This window comes from Ornithorhynchus anatinus, chromosome X3 (genome assembly GCF_004115215.2).
Source record: "Ornithorhynchus anatinus isolate Pmale09 chromosome X3, mOrnAna1.pri.v4, whole genome shotgun sequence".
NCBI classification, from domain to species: Eukaryota; Metazoa; Chordata; class Mammalia; order Monotremata; family Ornithorhynchidae; genus Ornithorhynchus; species Ornithorhynchus anatinus.
The window spans coordinates 6,785,449-6,807,010 of NC_041751.1; the positions used below are offsets into that span (position 1 = coordinate 6,785,449).

The 21,562-nt window shown below is 43.9% G+C and overlaps 1 protein-coding gene across 1 annotated transcript in view; it reads left to right on the forward strand.

Annotated features, from left to right (window-relative positions):
- Positions 1-3,153: 3,153 nt before the first annotated feature.
- The window catches only part of ADAMTS16 (ADAM metallopeptidase with thrombospondin type 1 motif 16), a 136,788-nt gene continuing 118,379 nt past the window's right edge, over positions 3,154-21,562 (forward strand). The window contains exons 1-3 of the mRNA XM_007655522.3: positions 3,154-3,711; positions 3,872-3,974; positions 12,060-12,385. Coding sequence (XP_007653712.2) covers positions 3,652-3,711; positions 3,872-3,974; positions 12,060-12,385 — 489 coding nt within the window. The 5' untranslated portion in view covers positions 3,154-3,651. The remainder of the gene's footprint in view (positions 3,712-3,871; positions 3,975-12,059; positions 12,386-21,562) is intronic.

The window sequence follows — 21,562 nt, forward strand, 5'->3', positions numbered from 1 at the left end:
ATGTGCCAAGCACTGTTCTAAGTACTGATAGGGAGGGTAATGCAGACACAAAAGTTAGAATCACAAAATGGGCTGACCGAGTCTTGTCGAGTTTGAGGGACAAGTCTTGCACCTGAAATTTCTCAATTGTGAACCTGCACAGAGGCGATGGTGTAGTGAAAAGAGTAAGGCCCTGCCAGTCGGAAGACCTGGGTTCCAATCCTGACTCTGCACTTGTCTGCTGGGTGACCTTGGGCAAGTCACTTAACTTCTCCTGGCCTCAGCTAAAATGGGGATTAAAATCTACTCCCTCCTACTTGGACTGTAAGCCCCATGTTGGATGGGGACTGTGTCCCACCTGATTATTTTGAATCTAATCCCCAGCTCTTCGTACAGTGCTTGACACATAGTAAACGCTTAACAACTACCATTCTAGTAGCACTGTTGTATAGGGTGCCAATTGCATTCGTGAACCTGCCAGTCACCTTCCCACTGGGGCAGTGGATCAATCCGTGGGCAGTGAACCGATGATATTTCCTGATCCCTTAATCTCTGGCAAGCAGAGTATTAAGGACATGAAAGACTACAACAGAATTGGTAGTCACAATCCCCACCTTTACAGTCTAGGAAATGCAAAAAAATTAAGTTCAGGTACAGATTCAAATCAGTACTGAAACCAAATCATTATTTTTATTCCTTTATTGAATACAAACCAGAGCCGATTCAAAGTATTTCCAGCAATACCTTGTGTGATACTAATAGTAATAATAATAATGTTGGCATTTGTTAAGCGCTGACTCTGTGCAGAGCATTGTTCTAAGCGCTGGGGTAGATACAGGGTAATCAGGCTGTCCCACATGAGGCTCACAGTCTTAATCCCCATTTTACAGATGAGGGAACTGAGGCCCAGAGAAGTGAAGTGACTTGCCCACAGTCACACAGCTGACAAACAGCGGCACTGGGATTCGAACCCATGACCTCTGACTCCCAAGCTCATGAGCCACTGAGCCACGCTACTAAATATCAAGCACTTAGTACAGTCCTCTGCGCACAGTAAGCACACAATAAATACCACTGATTAATTACTAGAATAATTTACACATTTTGGGGGAGACTTTATTTCACCTAACTAAGATGCATTTGAAACTATTACTTTTCTTCTCAAATGATATAACGTATTTATTCCCTAGGAGTAATATTCACTGACATAATGTGAACCAGTTCAAACCGACAGGAAACAAACTGCAAGCATAAAGATTATGAAATGAAGTAGTTCTAAACTCAAACTGAAATGGCCTGAAAAAATGAATTTAAATTTTTGAAGTTCAGATTCTTAGCTTTTATGACATTCAATTGCTCTCTCTGAAAAAAATTTTGATTGATTATCCTAGAATGGGTTAATCCTAGAAGAAATCCCATTACTGCCTAGTTAAGGAAATCCTTAAGCATCCTTATGTTTATCCTAAAAGTCATACTTTCAAATCAGGATATGGCTCTTCCTTCATTCTATTTGAAACATGGTAGAAAAAGAGTCTTTGGGTTTCAACACCAAGTGATTTTGATGTAGGAAATTTGATTCTTTTAATTTTACACCGGACATACATAATACAAGGTGCATTATTACCTAATCAGATGTATCAAATACGGATCAGATGAGAAGCATCGTGTCTCAGCGAAAAGAGCCCAGGCTTGGGAGTCAGAGGTCATCTAATCTGAAGAGAGATAGCGGATAATCAGGTCGGATACATTGAGTTCGAGATGCCGGCGGGACATCCAGGTGGAGGCACGTGGAAATACGAGGATCTTGAAACCTCAGGACCGAGACGGTAGCCGAAGCCACGCGTAAGAGTCGGTGTAGAGGGAGAAAATGAGAGAACCGAAGCAGAGTCTTGCCGAACATTCACAGTAAGAAGACGAGAGGGAGAAGAGGAACTTCCTTCTACAACAAACCAATGGTTCCATTGCCTTGAACATATAATAATAATAATAATAATAATAATATTGGTATTTGTTAAGTGCTTACTACGTGCCAAGCACCGTTCTAAGCACTGGGGTAGACACAGGTGAACAGGCCGTTCCACGTAGGGTTCACAGTCTTCATCCCCATTTTACAGATGAGGTAACAGGCACAGGGAACTGAAGTGACTTGCCCAAAGTCACACAGCTGACAGGTGGCAGAGGCGGGATTAGAACCCATGACCTCTGACTCCTAAGCCCGGGCTCTTTCCACTGAGCCACCCTGCTTCACAACAGGCTCACAGACTAGAAGTTAAAACCGTGAGAGCTGAGCCAGAAGTCGTCCAGGGAGTAACCGAGCTAAAATTATCCTGAAAAAGGTGAAGGAGGTTGAATGAGATTGAAGCGCTAATAAAAGCAACACTGCAAAAAGAAAAGAAAAAAGTGAAAATGGGGGGCAGGAGGGGAATAAAGATAAAGAGAGAAAAATGAAGAGATAGCTTCAAGCCGAGTGAATTAAGTGGAACTTTAAAATTTCCCCAGTGAAAGGGAACGTTTGGATCGGCTTCTCTCAACCTCCCCGGTGTTTTGCAGGGGAGGGGGAAACGTCTGCCCGTCACTGGGCGGGGATTGTCTCTATCTGTTGCCGAATTGTACATTCCAAGCGCTTAGTACAGTGCTCTGCACATAGGAAGCGCCCAATAAATACTATGGAATGAACGAATGGTGCAGCATCTTTGAATCTGATGATCTGGGGGGGGGGGGGGGAGCTAGAAAAAAGGCAGGCTCCTTGCGCGTCTAGAGAAGCAGCGTGGCTCGATGGCAAGAGCCCGGCCTCGGGACTCAGAGGTGGTGGGTTCTAATCCCGCCTCTGGCCACTGGTCCGCTGTGGGCAAGTCACTTGACTTCTCCGTGCCTCAGTTCTCCCATCTGCCAAAGGGGGATGGAGACGGTGAGCCCCACGTGGGACAACCCGCTGAGCATGCATCTTCCCCAGCGCTGGGCACAGAGTGAGCACATGATCCCCACATCATCCTTCTATCCCGCCCCCCGCCCGGCTGCAGGTGGGCTCGTCTGCCAATGGCTGAGCGCTCCTGTCACTCAGAGGGCCCGGCTGCTGGAGACGGGAGTGGGGAAGGGGGAGAAGAGGAGCTGAGGGTGGGGGGAGAGTTGTTGTTGCTGCTGCCGCCGCAGAAACTCACGTGGGTCGGAGAGGGAGCGTGTGAATGCAGCACTCCTCCCATCTCACTGCTCAGCTCTCCTCCTCCTCCTGTCACCGGGGAGACCCCTCCAGTCCATCCCATCCCACCTCCTCCTCCTCCTCCCTCTCCTCCTCCTCCAGCTCTGAGAGCTCCCCGCTGCTGCTTTCTGCTTTCACCGTTCGGGAGAACAATCCCCACCCCAATCCCAGCCGGGCGGCAGCGGCTCTGACAGTCAACCTGAGCATCCGAGTCAGGCCGAAAGGCTGGAAATCCTTGCAGGCTGGGGCCAGCTCCAGGTCCCCGGCCCTGCAGTCTGCAGCCCCTCCACAGCTGAAGGAAGACACTCCAGACCCTTCCCCTTGAGACTTGGGGGATCCAGCTGCATAAAGAGCTCCAATTAATTCGAATCGACCCGAGGAGGCTGCCCAGAGGTGCTGGGGAGGTGTGTTGTAGGATTATTTTTTTTTTTTATATTCCGCTTTCCACTCTCTGGCAAAGTGGGGAGAACATCATCATGACGTTAAGAAGTTGTGTTTTGCTCTGGCTGCTCCTACTCTTCGAAATAGATTTCAAGGTAAGTTATTTCATCGTTGTTTTTACACGTCTCTACCGGTGCCAGGGCCCTTGTCATTGGTCTGACCGATTGGGTGAGTGATTTTCTTTTTCCCCCTCTTATCCCCCCCCCACCTTTTCCTTTCAAGTCGATCTGATGTGGGTTTGCAAATATTTTCTAGCGTGCACCTGTGTGTGCCGTGGCGACGACAGCCGGAACTCCCGAAGGCCTTAACCCCCATCCCTCCCTGCACCCTGAGCTATTGGACTTGCTAGAAAAGAGTGGTAAGTCACTAAGGTTTGGGATTCTGATCCTGACGGATCGGCAGCTCGTAATTCTTTTTTTCTCTCCCGAGTTATTGGTGCTGTAAATAGTTATAATGGCAAAGAAGATGTCTAACCCTCATAACTTACTAATTTTGTTCTTCACACTGCATCACCTTTAGATCCTCCTATAAGGACCGTCAGGGCTTATGAATGGTAGGTGAGCCATGAAAATACAAATAGACACCCAGTGGGAGACCAAAAGAAATCCCATCCTTTTCCGTGTCTAAATTAGGTATGGATTTGGGATAATGGCCATTATAAAATTGTTGGGCGACTGCGTATATATGACAGTCGAATATCTCAACTTGAATGAAATCAGGTTGGGATGTTCATCGGATCATATTTATTGAGCGCACACTGCGTGCAGAACACTGTACTGAGCCTCGGATATTAAAGTTGCACGAATGACGATGTATACGCACCTAACCTATTATTCCTACCACGGCGCAAAACCGATAACCATTCCTTAAAGGTTTTGGATCCACATTTGCTCTTACATTTAAGATACATCAACACCCGCGGGGCGTACATTTTCCATTTTTGAAATCGCAAGTCGTTTTTAACTTACGCATCGTTAGCCGTGCTCTTTTCACTTTTAACCTCAAGGTGTTCCAGCTACGTCGTGGAGTCACAGATACGTGCTTGGTTTTTCCTAGAGCTCTGGGCCTCAAATTCATCATCGCCTTGAGAACAAGGGATCCCAAGCCACCAGTCACACCTGTGACTGATCAGTGCATCTTGTAAAATAAGGGCTAGTTTCTCATTTCCCGAGGAGTCAACAGTTCAGCAGTTAGGTGAAGGAAATGTCCTTGGAGAATTCCACAGTATGGATCTTTAGCCGTTATTTCGAAAAAGGGGAATTTTATGAAGCTCTACGAGATGGATTAAAAGAAGGGAAGTGTTAAGGCTCAAATGGCTGAAGGCTAAAACCGCCAGAGGGCGCCATATGTAAACCTTATAGATGATTTCGCAGGGAAATTGATTTCAGCCTAATAATAATAATGTTGGTATTTGTTAAGCGCTTACTATGTGCCGAGCACTGTTCTAAGCGCTGGGGTAGACACAGGGGAATCAGGTTGTCCCACGTGGGGCTCACAGTCTTAATCCCCATTTTACAGTTGAGGTAACTGAGGCCCAGAGAAGTGAAGTGACTCGCCCACAGTCACCCAGCTGACAAGTGGCAGAGCTGGGATTCGAACTCATGACCTCTGACTCCAAAGCCCATGCTCCTTCCATTGAGCCACGCTGCTTATAATAATGTTGGTATTTGTTAAGCGCTTACTAGGTGCAGAGCACTGTTCTAAGCGCTGGGGGAGATACAGGGTCATCAGATTGTCCCACGGGAGGCTCACAGCCTTAATCCCCTTTTTACAGATGAGGAGACTGAGGCCCGGAGAAGTGAAGTGACTTGCCCACGGTCACACAGCTGATAAGCGGCGGAGCGGGATTCAAACCCATGACCTCGGACTCCCAAGCCCGGGCTCTTTCCACTGAGCCACGCTGCTTCTGACTAGACATAGAATTAGCCTTTCTTTCTATGGAGTTATCAATTTTTGAGCCTATTATTATGACTTTCTTCCCTGTAGTTGTGTCATGTAGAGATATCACCTATCTCTGCTTACTATAAGACAAAGACTTGTACCATATACTTAAATAGACCAAATGCAATCAGATCGGATAGTCTTCCAAGTGCTTAGCAGGGTGTTTTGCCCACAGTAAGCGCTCAGTAAGTACAACTGAATGAACGAATGATTACCGTCCCTGTTACGCATGGGGTGGGAAAACATATTTAGTCCCCACTTTACAGTTGAGATGACTGAGGCCCAGAGAGGTTAAGTAACTTGCCCAAGATCACACAGCTTTGTGGTGAAGCTGGTATTAGAACCCAGGTTTCCCGACTTTCAGTGCTCTCTCCACTAGTCCATGTTCATTCCCAGCTTTTTTAAGTTATGATCTTGACATTTGTCTAGAACTTTTTTTTACTTGTAATGTATTTGAATTATTTCAAATAACGAGAATTCCATTTTCAGGGACGACGAATGGTCCCCCCACCTGTATTTGTAGGCATATCGGCATTTCCGAACTCACTGAGACTGGCAAACGCTTCATCATAGAAAATGGCCCTCTTTATAAGCACTCAGTGAGGAATGGAGTCCTGCACGGGTCTTTCTTTCCCCGCGCAGTTGAGATCTCACCATCCTTACCTTCAACTTCAAATATAACGGAGAGGTCTACCTGGGTGTGTTTCACGTTGCTAAATCGACTCTAAAAGTCAGCTTTAAACACGAGACGTGGCCTGGCCAGAATCTTTAAAGCTACACTCCTTCAGATTCTGAAGGATTGTTGTGGTTAAATATCTTTGGAGTTAGAAATAGATGTGCAGCCTGAGAAGGAGGCTTATTTTCGGTGGTCATGTATTATGATTATTGCTTGTTATCTTTGGGCGGACTTTGTCAACAGGAGAAGGCTTGATTCTTCTGATATTCTTTTTTTATAACAAATGCAGTCATGACTCAGTTAATAGTAAATCCAGGCACATGCATCAGTCAGTGGTATTTATTGATTCCCGAACACTGTACTAAGCATTTGGGAGAGCACAGTACAACAGAGTTGGCGGACACGTAGATGATGTCTAAATGCAGAGTTGGTGAACTATCACTCTCACCACCTTCTTCGAAGACTCGTTCAAAGCACACCTCCTCCAAGAGGCCTTCCCTAAGCCCTCATTCCCTCTTCTCTTACTCCCTTGTGTCACCCTTACACTTAAATCTGCACCCTTCACTCACCCCTCCTTCACCTCCGCAGCACCTAGGTATACATCCGTAATTCATTGATATTAATGTCTGCCTCCACCTCTAGACTGTAAGCTCCTTGTGGGCATGGAATGTGTCTATCAACTCTGTACTCGGCTCAGTGGAAAGAAAACGGCTTAGGAGTCAGAGGTCGTGGGTTCTAATCCCGGCTCCGCCACCTGTCAGCTGTTTGACTTTCGACAAGTCATTTAATTTCTAGGTGCCTCAGTTCCCTCGTCTGTAAAATGGGGATTAAGACTGTGAGCCGCACGTGGGACAACCTCATTACCCTGTATCTACCCCAGCGCTTAGAACAGCTTGGTACGTAGTAAACGCTTAACAAATACTGACATTATCATTATTATTATTACTTTCCCAAGCACTCCATTAAGTGCTCAATAAATACGATTGATTGATTCTCTGCTTACTAGGAGTTCAGTCTTGTGGGGGAGACAGACATGAAAATAAATTCCAGATATGTTCACAAGCCCTATGAGACTTTACATATGCTTTCTTCATGTTTTCAATTAGCTTTTATTCCACCAGTGGGTCATCTAGAGATCTGGAAAAGCCCATTATGGGCGGGGATTGTCTCTATTGTTTTATTATACTTTCCAAGTGCTTAGTACAGTGTTCTGCACACAGTACATGCTCAATAAATATGATTGAATGAATAGAGATGCTGATTTGTACAGGGGGTCCCCTTGTATCATCCTTCTCGGGAATAAGATTGAGGAACAGGGGTTTGTAGGTATATTTGACAAGAGCCAACTTGAAAACGGGCTTCAGTAATTTCATTTTATTATGCTCAATTTGATTGCATTTGCATATTGGATCTTAAGAATGACTCTCAGGCCCAAATGACTCTGCCGAGGAGATGCATTCCTTTATAGCGCACGTTCTTAGAGAGCAGAGATTACATTTTTGAACTCCGTCGGAGCACCTGGAAAGCACCACACTTGAAAAGGTGCTTAAGAAATGGTTTGAATAATGATACCCAGTTTTCTTGCTGTATTCCTGCTCTCCCATCCTCCACCATGCAGCAGATCATGCTTACGGCCCGGGATATATGTGTCGATCTTATAGCTCAATCACTTCACATTTTAAGGTGTCTGTACACTTTTTTGAGTTTTTGGTGCAAAGGGAGCGAGTTGTGGAAAGAGACAGATATATGCTGACAGAAGCAAGGGAGGTTGATTTAATAGCCTGGGCTACACCATTTTCTCTAGTGGCTCTTTTACTTCTTTTTTTTGTTTCAAATAGTTGTTACCCTTTTTGTGTTAAATGAGGGCTGCAAATAGCCACTGTTTCAAACAGCTCAGCTCCATTTCTGTCATCACTTCGCTACCACTGAATTGATAACGTGAACTCGAAGAGCTCACGCAAGACTCGGAGGAGGGCAAGTAGGGAGGTGTCAAAATGACCGAAGCAGCCAACTGTCTCTGTCCCTTTAGTCCACAGTGAAGGTCCAGGAAGCCAGCGGGTATGAATTACTTCTAAATGAGGTGCATCAGGGAAAACTCTGAACTAGAGGTACAAAGTCAAGGGACGTGTCACTCATTTCCCAAGGTGGCACAGGGATTAGCCTTTTTTTCAGCAAAGATCTGTGATCTTCCAATGGTTAAATCGGATATGTTAATCATTTGAATCCGTAGTTTTCTCATCATGCCTTCAGTTAACGTGTTACTTGTGCGGCCTTTTGACTCTTTTACTACTGGATGGAAAATATTCAGGCTAAGGAGTTGGGCTTACCTATAGTTGCAGGTAAGGAAACCGTGTTCCTGAGGTTAATGATGCACCATTGGATTTTAAACTCTGTTGTGTACAGGGAACTCTGTTGCATTGTAGTCTCCCAAGCACTTCAGTACAGTGCTCCGCACAGAGTAAGCGCTCAATACTATCGATCAATTGACCAACTCAGGTATCAAATGGGACCCTATCAGTCAGTTGCCAAAATATACAGGAATTTGAGGAAGTGTTTTTAAAAGCCAGATAATATTCGGTAAGGATCATTTGAATGGTCTATCTTCAGCTTTCTGCTAGTTTCCAAGATGCAGTATTGTTCCAAAAAGTCTACAGCCCCATTTTAAAATCCCTGCTCTGACAAATATTTGTACGCAACTGTGCTTCAAGGTGTGCTAGCTGTGGATGGGGGAAGAAATGGAACGGTTCCACGGGAACCAAAATATAGTAGAGATTATGGATTCCTTTGTATTTAGTGAGCACTTATTGTGTGCAGAGGAGTGTACTAAGTGCTTAAGCACTGTGCTAAATCCTTGATCATGAGAGGTATCCAGTGAAATCACACGTCTTTGGCCTTTCTGCCCTCCTCCTCCATATATGACAGACTACCACTCTCAAAGCCTTATTAAAATCCCATCTCCTCTATGAGGCCTTCCCAGATTAAGGTGCCTTTTCCCCTACTCCCTCTCCTTTCGGCGTCGCCTCTGCACTTAGATAAATTCTTTTTTTAAGCACTTGATCATCCCCAATCCTCAGCACTACGGTGCTTACGTACGTACCTGTAGCTTATTTATATTAAAGTCTGTCTCCCATTTGAGACTGTAAGATCCTTAAGGGGAGGGAATATGTCCACCAAAAGTGTTGTACACGAGAAGCAGCGTGGCTTAGTGGAAAGAGCACGGGCTTGGACGTCAGAGGTCTTGGGTTCTAATGCCGGCTCCTCCGCTTGTCAGCTGTGTCCTCGGGCAAGTCACCTCACTTCTCTGTGCCTCAGTTACCTCATCTGTAAAATGGGGATGAAGACTGTGAGCCCTAAGTGGGACAACCTGATTACCTTGTATCTACCCCAGCGCTTAGAAGCCTGCTTGTCACATAGTAAGCACTTAACAAAGACCAATGTTATTATTATTATTGCTCTTCCAAGCTCTTAGTAACAGAAATCTGCACACAGTCAGTGCCTGATAATTTTTTCTTACAATATTTGTTAAGCTCTTACTAAGTGGCAGGCACTGTCCTCCATGAAAGGGTAATGGAGTTGCCTACTTTTAAGGTCATTTATATCAGTGTTCCCTGTCCTGAGGAAAAAAACCTCCCTCAAAAATGAACATTGTTTGCATTAATAATAATACTAATAATGGTGTTGGTATTTAAGTGCTTACCATGTGCCAGGCACGGTACTAAACACTGAGGTGGATACAAGGTAATCAGGTTGGACACCATTTTCATTATGGCCCTCTTCATTCTTCTAAAAGGTCTGAGCATTTATATTTGCGAGAGAGAGGAAGAGATGCAGAAAATATACAGTTCTTTGCATCGCCTGAAAGATTGATTCTTGTGCTTTAAAATATTATCCTGTCTCTTCCCATGACTCTGTGCTAGAGGAAATATTGGGATATTTTCTAAACCCTTTTTCTGCATTGACATCAAAAACAAAAGAGGTCTGATTTAAAGCAACCAAAAAAGAGTATTAGTTATGATGTCCCGTGAGCTCCCACCTTGTTTAAGCCCAAGGTCATGGTACAGATGGCAAGAAATCTGATTTACCTTGATGTTTTTCAGATTCATGATTTATGTTGACATATAATATGTTAGAGCATCGCAGTAACTAATGTGAAGTGCGGCATTAAGAAAGGTTATTTGAACTATGCTGTGTTATCTGATCTCATGTAAAGGAAACCAATCTGATAAGAGGTTAACAAATGGTTCAGCATAGGAGCAGATGCATTATATAAACACTTCATAAATTATCAAAAGACAAGCTCAAAAGTATTCCCGGGATTTTCTCCGACAAGAACCGGTGGTTCAAAAAAAAAAAAAATCCACACATTTCGGGCATTTTATCAAAAGTAAAAAAGATAGTAATGAATAAAAAAAAATCCATTCGAAATTCTATAAATTGAGACAGATAACTACCCTTCATTTTCAACAATAACATTACCGATAGGGAGTTTCTAACAAATTTTTGAATAGAACAAAATATTGCCTAATCAGTGCTTCCAGTAGGCATTCCTGGAATTTAAAGCTAGATCCTTTCAGCCTCACAAAAGTTTATCTCATTCAGGTCACACGTGGCCTCGTGGACAGAATGTGCCAGGAGTCAGAGGAACTGGGTTTTAATCCGTCGTAGATTGAGAAGCAGCTTGGCCTAGCTGATAGAGTCTGGGTCTGGAAGTCAGAAAGACCTGGGTTCTAATCCCAGCTCTCTCCCTTATCTGCAGTGTGACCTTGGCCGAGTCACTTCATTTCTCTCTGCTTCATTTCCCTTATCCATAAAATGGAGATTAAGGCAATGAGCTCCATGTGAGACATGGACTGTTGTCAACCTAATTGACTTATATCTATCCCAGTGCTTAGGACAGTGCCTGACACAGAGTAAGCGTTGAGCAAATACCTTTTTAAAAGAAAATCCTTACTCCACCACCAGCCTGTGGTGTAATTCAGCTAATGTCTCTGTGTTTGGTTCCTCATCTGTAAAAATGGGTATTTAATACCTGTTCGCCCTCCCCATTGGAGTGTGAACCCTTTTTTGCAACAGGGACTGTGTCCAATCTGAATACGTTGTCTGCCCCAAAGTTCAGTACAATGCTTGACTCGTAGTAAGGGCTTAACAAATATCCCAATTATTTTAGGTTTTAATCTCCGTTTTTGAGCCTACCTGTTAATATCTCAGTTTTCATGACATCTTTGATCAGGGAAAAGCAACTTCTCCAAAAGTTTGTGCCCTGCCAAACTAATCCATCTCCTGTACGATGGCTATTTTTCGGACTAGCAGTCCAACCGATCTTCGCATCTTTGTATCTGGCATCTCTACAGAAAGTACTTTATCTCGTCTTCCTAGCTGAAATCTCCATTGTATAAGCCGCTTTTGTTTGTGGCCTCATGAATTGAATTCACATAGCTGTCCCTTCCAAAGTCTCCACCTATTCTGAGCTCTTGATCGGTTTTCCTCTCCTGCACGTCGGTTGTTCTCTGTCTGTATAACATAATCACGACAGAGACCATCTTGTTTGTCTAGAGGGATAGGAACAATCGCATAATCATGTGCCACTCATAAATAGGAATTGGAACTTTCCATGGTAAAACTTAATGAAAGGGAAGTCGAGGATTTGGAAGATAGACTCCTGGAAGAAGCCAACTCTATGGTGAGGCCTGCATGGGACGATCCTAAAGGCAGTGTGAACGGCTTGAAATCCACCTGGGTCTTAATGGTACTAGATTATACTTCTATCTGAGTTACAGTAAAATGATTTTGTGGCTTTCTACTTCTTTTGACTTTTTGGAACTGCAGAATATGAAATCGTGTCAGCCTATGAAGTAGATGAAAATGGAGATTACAGGTCCCACGAAGTTATGCATCATCAAAGGAGGAAGAGATCAGCTACCCATTTGGGGATTGATTCGCTCCACCTTCGGCTTCATGGATTTGGACATGACTTCCACATGGATCTTAAGACTTCCAATAGCCTTATGGCGCCTGGATTTACAGTACAGACACTGGGGAAGAATGGTACTAAATCTGTACACGCTTACCCTCCAGAAGACTTCTGTTTTTATCAAGGCTTCTTACGATCACACCGAAACTCCTCAGTAGCACTTTCGACCTGCCAAGGTTTGGTAAGTTTATGCAGTTCTTTTTTATACAATCTGAATTTTGAAAAAGTTCTAAATCCCTCCCCCTGGCAGGCTCACCTTAACATGATTCTAGTTTGATATCTGACCTTGGAGTGGTGCTAACTGTTGTTTTTATAGCATATGTGATCAGGAAGCAAGATCTTTGCACTGTTTTTTTGTTTTAGGATGGAAATCCAGGTGTTTTCACATCTCATGAAAGGTATACACTTTGTTTTTCTTTACCCTCCTTCGGAAATAGGAAATAGTTTGACGGAAGTGGAATATTTTGAAGGGGAATCAGTAGCGAAGAATTGAAAATGCTGTTTTATCTGAAAAAATTAGAAATCCTAACTATACGAAGAATTTTCAAAATTTGACAGAAAATAGGACCGCTTTCTAAACAACACTAAAAAAATCCAGTCCTGGTGTATTTGTATTTTTGTTGCTCACGGACCAGCCTCTGAAACATTTTGTTTAAGAATGTGTTCAAATGCTGTGTTCTATTTTATCTGTAAGTCTATTGTTTAGGAGGCATATTCAAGTGTAGTGTTTGTGAGCTTTAAAAATGAAAGAAGCAGCGTGGCTCAGTGGAAAGAGCACGGGCTTAGGAGCTGGAGGTCATGGGTTCTAATCCCGGCTCCGCCACTTAGCTGTGCGACTTTGGGCAAGTCACTTAACTTCTCGCTGCTTCAGTTCCCTCTTCTGTAAAATGGGGATTAGGACTGTGAGCCTCATGTGGGACAACCTAATTACCTTGTATCTACCCCAGTGCTGAGAACAGTGCTCGGCACACAGTAAGCGCTTAACAAATACCAACATTATTATTATTATTATTAAAGATGACTAATATAAATTCCAGTCTCTCGCCTTTATTTTTTGAAGTGTTTTAAAGACAATAGAGTAAGCTTTACAGTACTCTGAAAAAGAAAATATACAACTAGCAAAATCTATGTGCAGACATCTTTCAAAGAAAATACTGTGTTTGTTTATATTTTTAACTTGTGCATTTAGGGATTCCCAGTCTCCCTTCATAAAACAATGTAGGGTTTCCATTCACTGATGCTTTAGATGGTTTCAAGTACTGCAAAGAAATATGAAAGTCAAATGTAATTAATGTGTCTCTAACTGGAAGGATAGTTTCCTGTGCCCATCCAACATAATCCGCGAATGACTTTGCCTATTATATTATGAACTGAAGTACTTTAAACTGGAACGCAGCATATGCAATTGTGTTGAGAACTATTTAAGCCCATTTATTTCCAAAGAGGTATTTGTTTCATTCTTTTCTTTTTTTCTTTTTATTCTCTTGTCGGGGGAAGAAAAAAATCCTCATTCCCATGCTCTCACTGAAATCATCACGATCAAGACAACTTCGATCCCATGGGGTTGTTGCGGTCTCATGGTGGAACTAATCACTCAGTACTGTGATTTGAGAAGCAGTGTGGCTCGGTGAAAAGAACCCGGGCTTGGGAGTCAGAGCCTCCGCTTGCCAGCTGTGTGACTTTAGGCGAGTCGCGTAACTTCTCTGTGCCTCAGTTACCTCCTCTGTAAAATGGGGATTGAAACTGTGAGCCCCACGTGGGACAACCTCATCACCTTGTATCCTCCCAGCGCTTAGAACAGTGCTTTGCACGTACTAAGTGCTTAACAAATACCAACATCTATTTATTTTACTGTCATCCGAAGGTGGAGAGATTCTGCTAGTAAAACAGAGAAATCCTAGACAAAGCAAATACACCCCCTTATTTCCCAAAGCCAACAGGAAGCTCGAGTGCGCTGTGGGACAGCGACATTGTGCTCTACGGTTGGAGGTTAGAGGAAATTTCAGCTCAGAGTTCAGCGGAGGCAAGAGAATCCTTGGCAGTTTCTGGGATCCGGGACATTGACCCCCAGCCCGCCAACGAGGGGTTAAACGTAATGGTATCCGTTAAAGACTTACTATGTGCCAGACACTGTTCTAAGCATTGGGGTGGATATAAGCAAGTTGGACACAGTCCCTGTCCCGTGCGAGGCTCAGTGTAATGGAGAGAGCGTGGGCCTAGGAGTCAGAAGGTTGTGGATTCCAATTCTGACACTGCCACTTGTCTGCTGTGTGACCTTGGTAAGTCACACTTCCCTGCCCCTCAGTTCCCTCATCTGTAAAATGAGGATTGAGACTGGGAGCCCCCTATGGGACAGGGACTGTGTCCAACCCGATTTGCTTGCATCCACCCCGGCGCTTAGTACAGTGCCTGGCACACGGTAAGCGCTTAACGGATACCCAATTATTATTATTAATCCCCATTTTACGGATGAGGTAACTGAGGTGCAGAGAGGTGAAATGACTTGCCCAAGGTCACGCAGCAGCCGAGAGTGGCGGAGTCAGGATTAGAACCCATGACCTGCTGACTCCCAAGCCGGTGCTCTATGCCGCTGTGCCACGCTGCTCCTCGGTATGAGACCAGCCTTCCCACGATGTCGTGGAACTGGTGGCGATGACTAGCGATCTGCGGCTAGGGGATCGTGAACCCAACCTCCCCCTCCGCCCAACCCCTTAATCCGGCCGCAGATATTTCACATTAAATTGTCTAAGGGGCAGCCATGACCTTCAAGTATCTACCGTGCCGTCAGCTTTCAGATTAGAAATTTTATACCCTCAGCTCCCCCGTAGCTCTCCTCTGTGAACCCCACATGGGGCAGGGTCTGTGTCCAACCTGATTTACTGGTATCCACCCTTAGTTCAGTTCCCGGCCCATAGTAAGCGCTTCAAAATACCCCAATTATCGTCGTTATTTTTATTATTATAGCTCGAGGGTTGTCTTCTAGGAAGCCTGGCATCGAGGGAAGCTTGCATTGTACTACTCGCCCAGTCCTACACTGTATCACGTGTGCATATCCATAAACGGTTTCTTTGATAATGCAACGGACCACATCCAAAGAGGTCATTTTGGTCAGAAGAACGCTCCCTACTTCCCTGACTGTGTCCTAGCCAAATAGAAGAGTGAAAACATGCATTATAGCGATACTGGCTTTACCTTCAAAAGCTTCTCGATTGCCAAGGGACAGACTACAACTCCTAAAATTAACAAATCCAGACTCCTAGATTCTCTTGTTTTGTTGAAATATCGATCTGATCACGTATTTTATTTAGTTCATCTCTGTCCTGACAGCAAAGCTGAAAAACAGCCTATGAAGTGTCTGAATGTTTTCCTCGGTAGATACGAGCAGGGAGAGGTGAGCATTTGCCAGATCTAAGATCCATTTAAACCTCCCGGGTCCAGGGATTGAACCAAATCTGAAATTTTGAAGGTTTGTGTTTCTTTCTTGGCAAAGTAAGATTTCTTACGCCTAGGGAATACAGCTAATAGTACTTAGTTTCTTGGACATCAAATATCTCTCTCTGAAAATAATGATGAGCTAAGTGTTGACTAATCAGAATCATAAGGAAACATAGTTCCCTTAAGTACATATGGGCTTGATAACAAGGGGAAAATGCTGGCAGAGCACTTTAAGGTCTCTGCTGATCTTAACGTGGTTTTCTGCACCAAAGATGTGATCAAATTTCTCCAGGCGTAGTCTTCAGCTACCTAGTCTCTATTTAGACACGTACATTGTAACTTTTGTAATGATATCTATATCTATATATATTTACATATGCTGGAGCCTCCAGACTGAAAAGCAAATAACTTTTTATATGGAGTGTCTTCAGTAGCATAGGTCCTAAAGCGCTCAGTAAATGCGATTGATCGATTTGATGATCTCGGCCTCTTTTGAGCTTGTAAACTACTGCCAGCCGGGGAGGAATGGAGAAAACAAATATCAGACTCAGTCAATTAATCGTATTTATTGAGAGCTTACTGGGTGCAGACACTGGGCTAAGCACCTGTGAGAGTTTAATGTAAGAGAGGTGGCCCACAGTTCAAGGAGCAAGGGAAAAGCCGAAGGTGATAACCCGCAGCAGAGACTGTAGGAAATGGTGTATCCCAAGATGACAGTGATGAGGGGAAAAAGCTCAGACACTGACTAAATTTGCGCTCCCCCCACTTCCAGCCTACCTTAATGGTCCATCCATCCGGGGAAAATGATAATAGAACAATTACTGTCTTCTTGGGGAACGTTGCTCATTATTCATTCGTTCCTTCAATCGTATTTATTGAGCACTTACTCTGCTGAAAGGGATAGATGTGTACTGTGCCTCCGGTCGGCTTCTTGTAATAATAATAATAATGGTATTTGTTAAGCGTGTACTAGGTGCCAAGCACAGTTCTAAGGCTGGGGTAGATGCAAGGAAATCAGGTTGTCCCACCTGAGACTCACAGTCTCAATCCCCGTTTGACAGATGAGGTACCCGAGGCACAGAGAGAAGTGAAGTGGCGGAGCCGGGGTAAGAACCCACGTCCTCTGACTCCCAAACCTGTGCTCTTTCCACTGAGCCACGCTGCTGCTTCTGCAGCCTGAAGCCTGGCAGATTCCGTCCATAAGATTCTAATGAAAATAGGTGTCATAAAAGTAATGGGGATTGACAACGCAGGGGTCAGCGCAGGTGAACACAGAAAATTAGAATGCTTCATAGTTGGCTTTCCAAAACACGGCCTCCTTACTAGAAATAGGAAGCACGTGTCCAGCCACAAAAGGATGGTATCTTTCACTTAACCGCTCCATATCCTTCGAGTATCGTTTGGAGAGAAGCAAAAATGTGCCTCATTAGAACACCAGAGTGTCAACTCATTAGTACCTACAGTCCTTTGTGAGCCCCAGGGTTCTGTGGAGAGCAGCACGTTGTTAGAGATTTGTCTGGGTAGGCAGTCCGTGGAAGTGAAGGATCGCTGACTGCTTTGATTCCTTTGATCCCAGTGGGAGTTAACAGCTACTGGCTAAAATAGTAACCGTGCATCTACGGGAAAGACCAGGCAGAGGAGAGGAGAAAAGACTTCTTTCGACAATAAACACTATAATTTAACATTATGGCCTCTGGGATGCATCATACGTGTCTTGGTCATTAATCTTAGGAAAATTTTGGTTCCGGCTTCACGGATGTTTCATCTGGTAGATGGTCAGTGTAATCCCGACGTGATCTAGAGTAACGATATTAAAGTCGAGGTGATTGGCCAAAGGCTTGTAGAATTAAAGGATTTGAATGTTTTTGTTCTTTGTGGAGTAAAGGGGGGGGGAGCGAGAGAGAAGGGTTCCATCTCATGCCTGGCAATGAAAAAAACACGTTTTAGCATTTAAATATATTATCTTTAAATGTTCAGCACTCTCATATGAGAAATTAGAAGTAGAATTATAACTCTCAAGCTTTTTGTTTGCTGCATGTCGAGTCCCAGCTGAAAGAATACTAATTGTGATCTTTAAGTGATGACTGTACACCAAGCTTTGCTGGGTAGGTACAAGAAATGTTCAGTAATTACCAATAATTGTTCTAAGACGATCAGAACACACCCAGACTCTGCCCGCATGGGGCTCACAGTCTAAAAGAAAAAGTCAGGGTGCATACTACGAGGCAGACGATAGTCCCTGCTCCTTCGCACTGTCATCCTAAATCCCTGGTCCAGGCCAAGTATGATCACAAAGATGCTTTGGACAGAGCTGAGGAAGAACTTCAAAGCTACTCACTGGGTCTTCCACCAAGAGCAGCCACTAACTGCCAGGTTCTTATCTTTCTGATGATGCCAGATGAGATGTACATGTGAAATCTCACCTCACAAGTCTACAATTTAAGACTCTGCAGAAACTAAAAGGAGAGGACGCTTTGAAGCCACGCACCCTCCAAGGGAAACATTATGAACCCTGGTCCTTCGACACGCGAAACCTTCAGCTAATAGAAATGTTTCTGTTGAGTCTACGAACATTATTGCACTATCATTTGGCTTGCTCTATTAGTTTTTTCTTGTTTTATCCCAATAACACATCTGAAACTTTTCCTGAGCTAACTAGATGCCTTTTTTTCCCCTAAAATACCAGGTCTCCTGAATCTGTCCTGGGGACAGGTCCTCAGACAGTGCTTGGCACATAGTAAGCACTTAACAAATGCCATCCTCATTATTATTGATTATTATTCTCCACTAGGCCACGTTTTAAAAAAACATAAGTTGATTAGCATACAGTTTCCACTCACAACTTATATAGATCAAGTAAACATTTTAAATCAAGTAGATTGTACTAGCTCTCTCATTTGTTTGATGGATAACATCATTCCAAATGGAACACTATCCCTATCCTGGCCAGAGGATTAGTAGGAGTAAATTTTAATTCATCGTTCCCTCATGGGAACAATGCATAATGTAGGAATTATTTTGAAGATGTAAAGCTTATAGAGTAGAAAGGCGTGGTGAATAGGGTGTGTTTGTCACAGGCTGAAATTGGAAAAAAAAAATCCTGCTGCCCTTCACAGGGTCGATGCTGCACGATCTCCTCTTGCTAGTAGCCCAACTGACTCGCGAAGAGTCCATCTGAGTTCTGCATTCGGGCCAGTTCTGAGTAGAAAGACAAGCAACAGACTCAGTATCTGTTAATTGTCTGTAACATCCTCTCAAAACGTAGTTTGGCTTTATCCTTCTCAAGTACTGTGTGATTTTATTTACTGCACCAAAATGTGTGAGCCGTCTGTCTGCCTCCTTTCTCCAGACATGACTGCTGCCTGGATGTTAAAATTGCTGGCGATTTGTCGATGCTGTGAAGAACAACAGACCCTATAGTGCTACTTGAGAATATCCCAAATGGCATCTCACTCCATTGCCCCAGGATTTAATTGGACAGGACTTAGATCCAGGGACCCTCTGAAAACTCCTCTCTTATAACAATATTTGAAAGCCTCCGATCGCTCTTGTGATTGCATCTTAAAATGCTGCCAGGTATTGAAAAAGGGTACCCGGGCCAGAAAATTGTCTACAGAAAGGGAAGAGGATGGAAGAGCCAGTGGCTTGACGAGGGCCATGGCTAAAGAGCAGACCAATAACTGAAGTAGCAGATGAAGGCAGGGAGTTCTCTGGGGGCATGTGAGGAAACAGTTGCTGTCATTAGGTTGCAGGTCCAAGTGTTACACCAGGTGATGGAAGCCAAGTAAAACGGACAAAAGAAAATAAAAGGCCCACTATCTAACTGCCTACTTGAGATAAAAGAATACGCACTCTTGCTAGTACATAAAGGCTTTAAGACTCATGCGTGAAGAATGTATGCTTCCCCTTTAGACATTAATTTGAGAGTTTAATGAAGAGAAAATCAGATCCTAGTTGCAGATGAGTGGTGTAAATTCAGGCTTCAGTTCTAATCCTACCTCCTCCACTTGCTGCCGTGTGACCTTAGTAAAGTCACTTAACTTCATCGTGCCTTAGTTTCCTTGTCTCTAACATGAGGAACCGAGACTGTGTCTGACTTGATTATCTTGGCTCTACCCCAGTGCTTAGTACGGTGCTTGACCCATAGTAAGTGCTTAATACATTCCCCTTTTGTTATTATTGCTAAAAAGGATTCGGGCATAGGCAAAATGCCTGTTTTGGCATAATCCAGATCTGCGATCAGTATTCAAAATAATCATTGCCTTATGGGCCGATTATGCTCCTTTATGACAATGGAAGTCTGTCCTATCTATAGAAAATTTCCTTTACACTTAGGTTCTGATGGGCCTGATCAGTCAGTGGTACTTACTGAGTGCTTACTATCTAAGTTTAATGAAAATTTCTTCGTGCTGCCCCATTTGAGAGATATGAGGACATCCTGCCGGGTCCCTCCATAGCCCAGGCAGGCACGTGAGGCAAGGGAGGAAGTGGATCAGTTAATCAAAGGTATTTATTGAGCACTTACTTTGCTCAGAGCACTGCATTAAGTGAAGCACCTCAGGCTCAGGAGGGAAATAGATGAGCAGTCTGGTCACAGTAACTATTGCAAAGAATTTTCCCCTCAATAATTGCAACCTACTGTTCTTCAGCTGCCTCCCTCCCTCTGTGCCAACTGCATGAAAATACTGATATAACTCTCCCTGATTTTGATGGCGTCTTCCCGTAAAAATGACACACAAGCTTGAGTCCTGAGAACCTTTATTTAGAAAGTGAGTATTGCAGGAAAGCGTTGCTTAGCCCCGCTCGTACTCTCTTGTCTGCTCCAGATGTGGAAATATTTACAGTTGAAAGGACCACAGCATAGTGGCAGAGCACAGCTCTAGCGAGGACAATTATCCAGCAGGTTATTGCCTCGGGTTATTTGTTGCCCGCTATGCAAAATCATGGTATGTTTTTAGGATTCACCGTGGGCCCGTCCAACTCGTGTAATGCCCAGGCGGTCTTTGACATAGCCTCATCAAGAATTCCCCTTATTGCGGGGCTGAGACTAGCATCCACGTGGCCTGACTTCCAGAGCCAATCTATTTCCACTGTACCAACAGCAGAGCACGAATGAGCTGGGGTGCTGTCGGCCAGTCAGTCAAAATCGTATTTGTACATTTATTTATTATTTATTCGGTGCTGACCGTGAGCAGAGCACTGTACTAAACCCTTGAGAGAGTGCAATGCAACAGTGAACAGACACATTCTCTCTGCCCACCGGGAGTTTGGTATTTTCATATTCCATGACTTTCTTCCCCTCAACTGGAGTTAGATCTGTCACACGCCAAATCTCACACAGAACTTTTCTTCAGGAGATTTTCGTTTAGCGATACTGGTATTTGGGGTACTAAAGTGCTTATGTGCTAAACACTATATTCAGTGCTGGACTAGATACAAATTAATCAGGTTGGACACCGTCACTGTCTCACATGAGTCTCCCGATCTAAGTGGGGATGTTTAGATATTTAGTCCCCATTTTACAGCTGAGGAAACTGGGGCACAGAGAAGTTAAATGACTCACCTAAAGTCACACAGCAGGCAAGTGATTTGAAAATCCTTTTCCAGGCCTGGACTCCTTCCACTAGGCCACGATGCATCGTATATGCCCGATATCTCACTCGTTGGTCCTGTCTCTCTGACCTACCTTTCCATGTCAATCCTAATTGCTTTAAAATGACATTTCCTTTGACTACCCATTGGGATCACAAATTAAGAAGGAAACTATTTGAGGAAGACTGGTGGATGCATAGCATCGACCAAAATTGGTTTAACATATGTGACAGAGTCCAACCTACTCGAAACCTTTGTTAAATACATGTATTAAGAAGAAAGATATCTATGCCCTGCTACACCTGGGATATTACTTTGGACTCATGCGAGC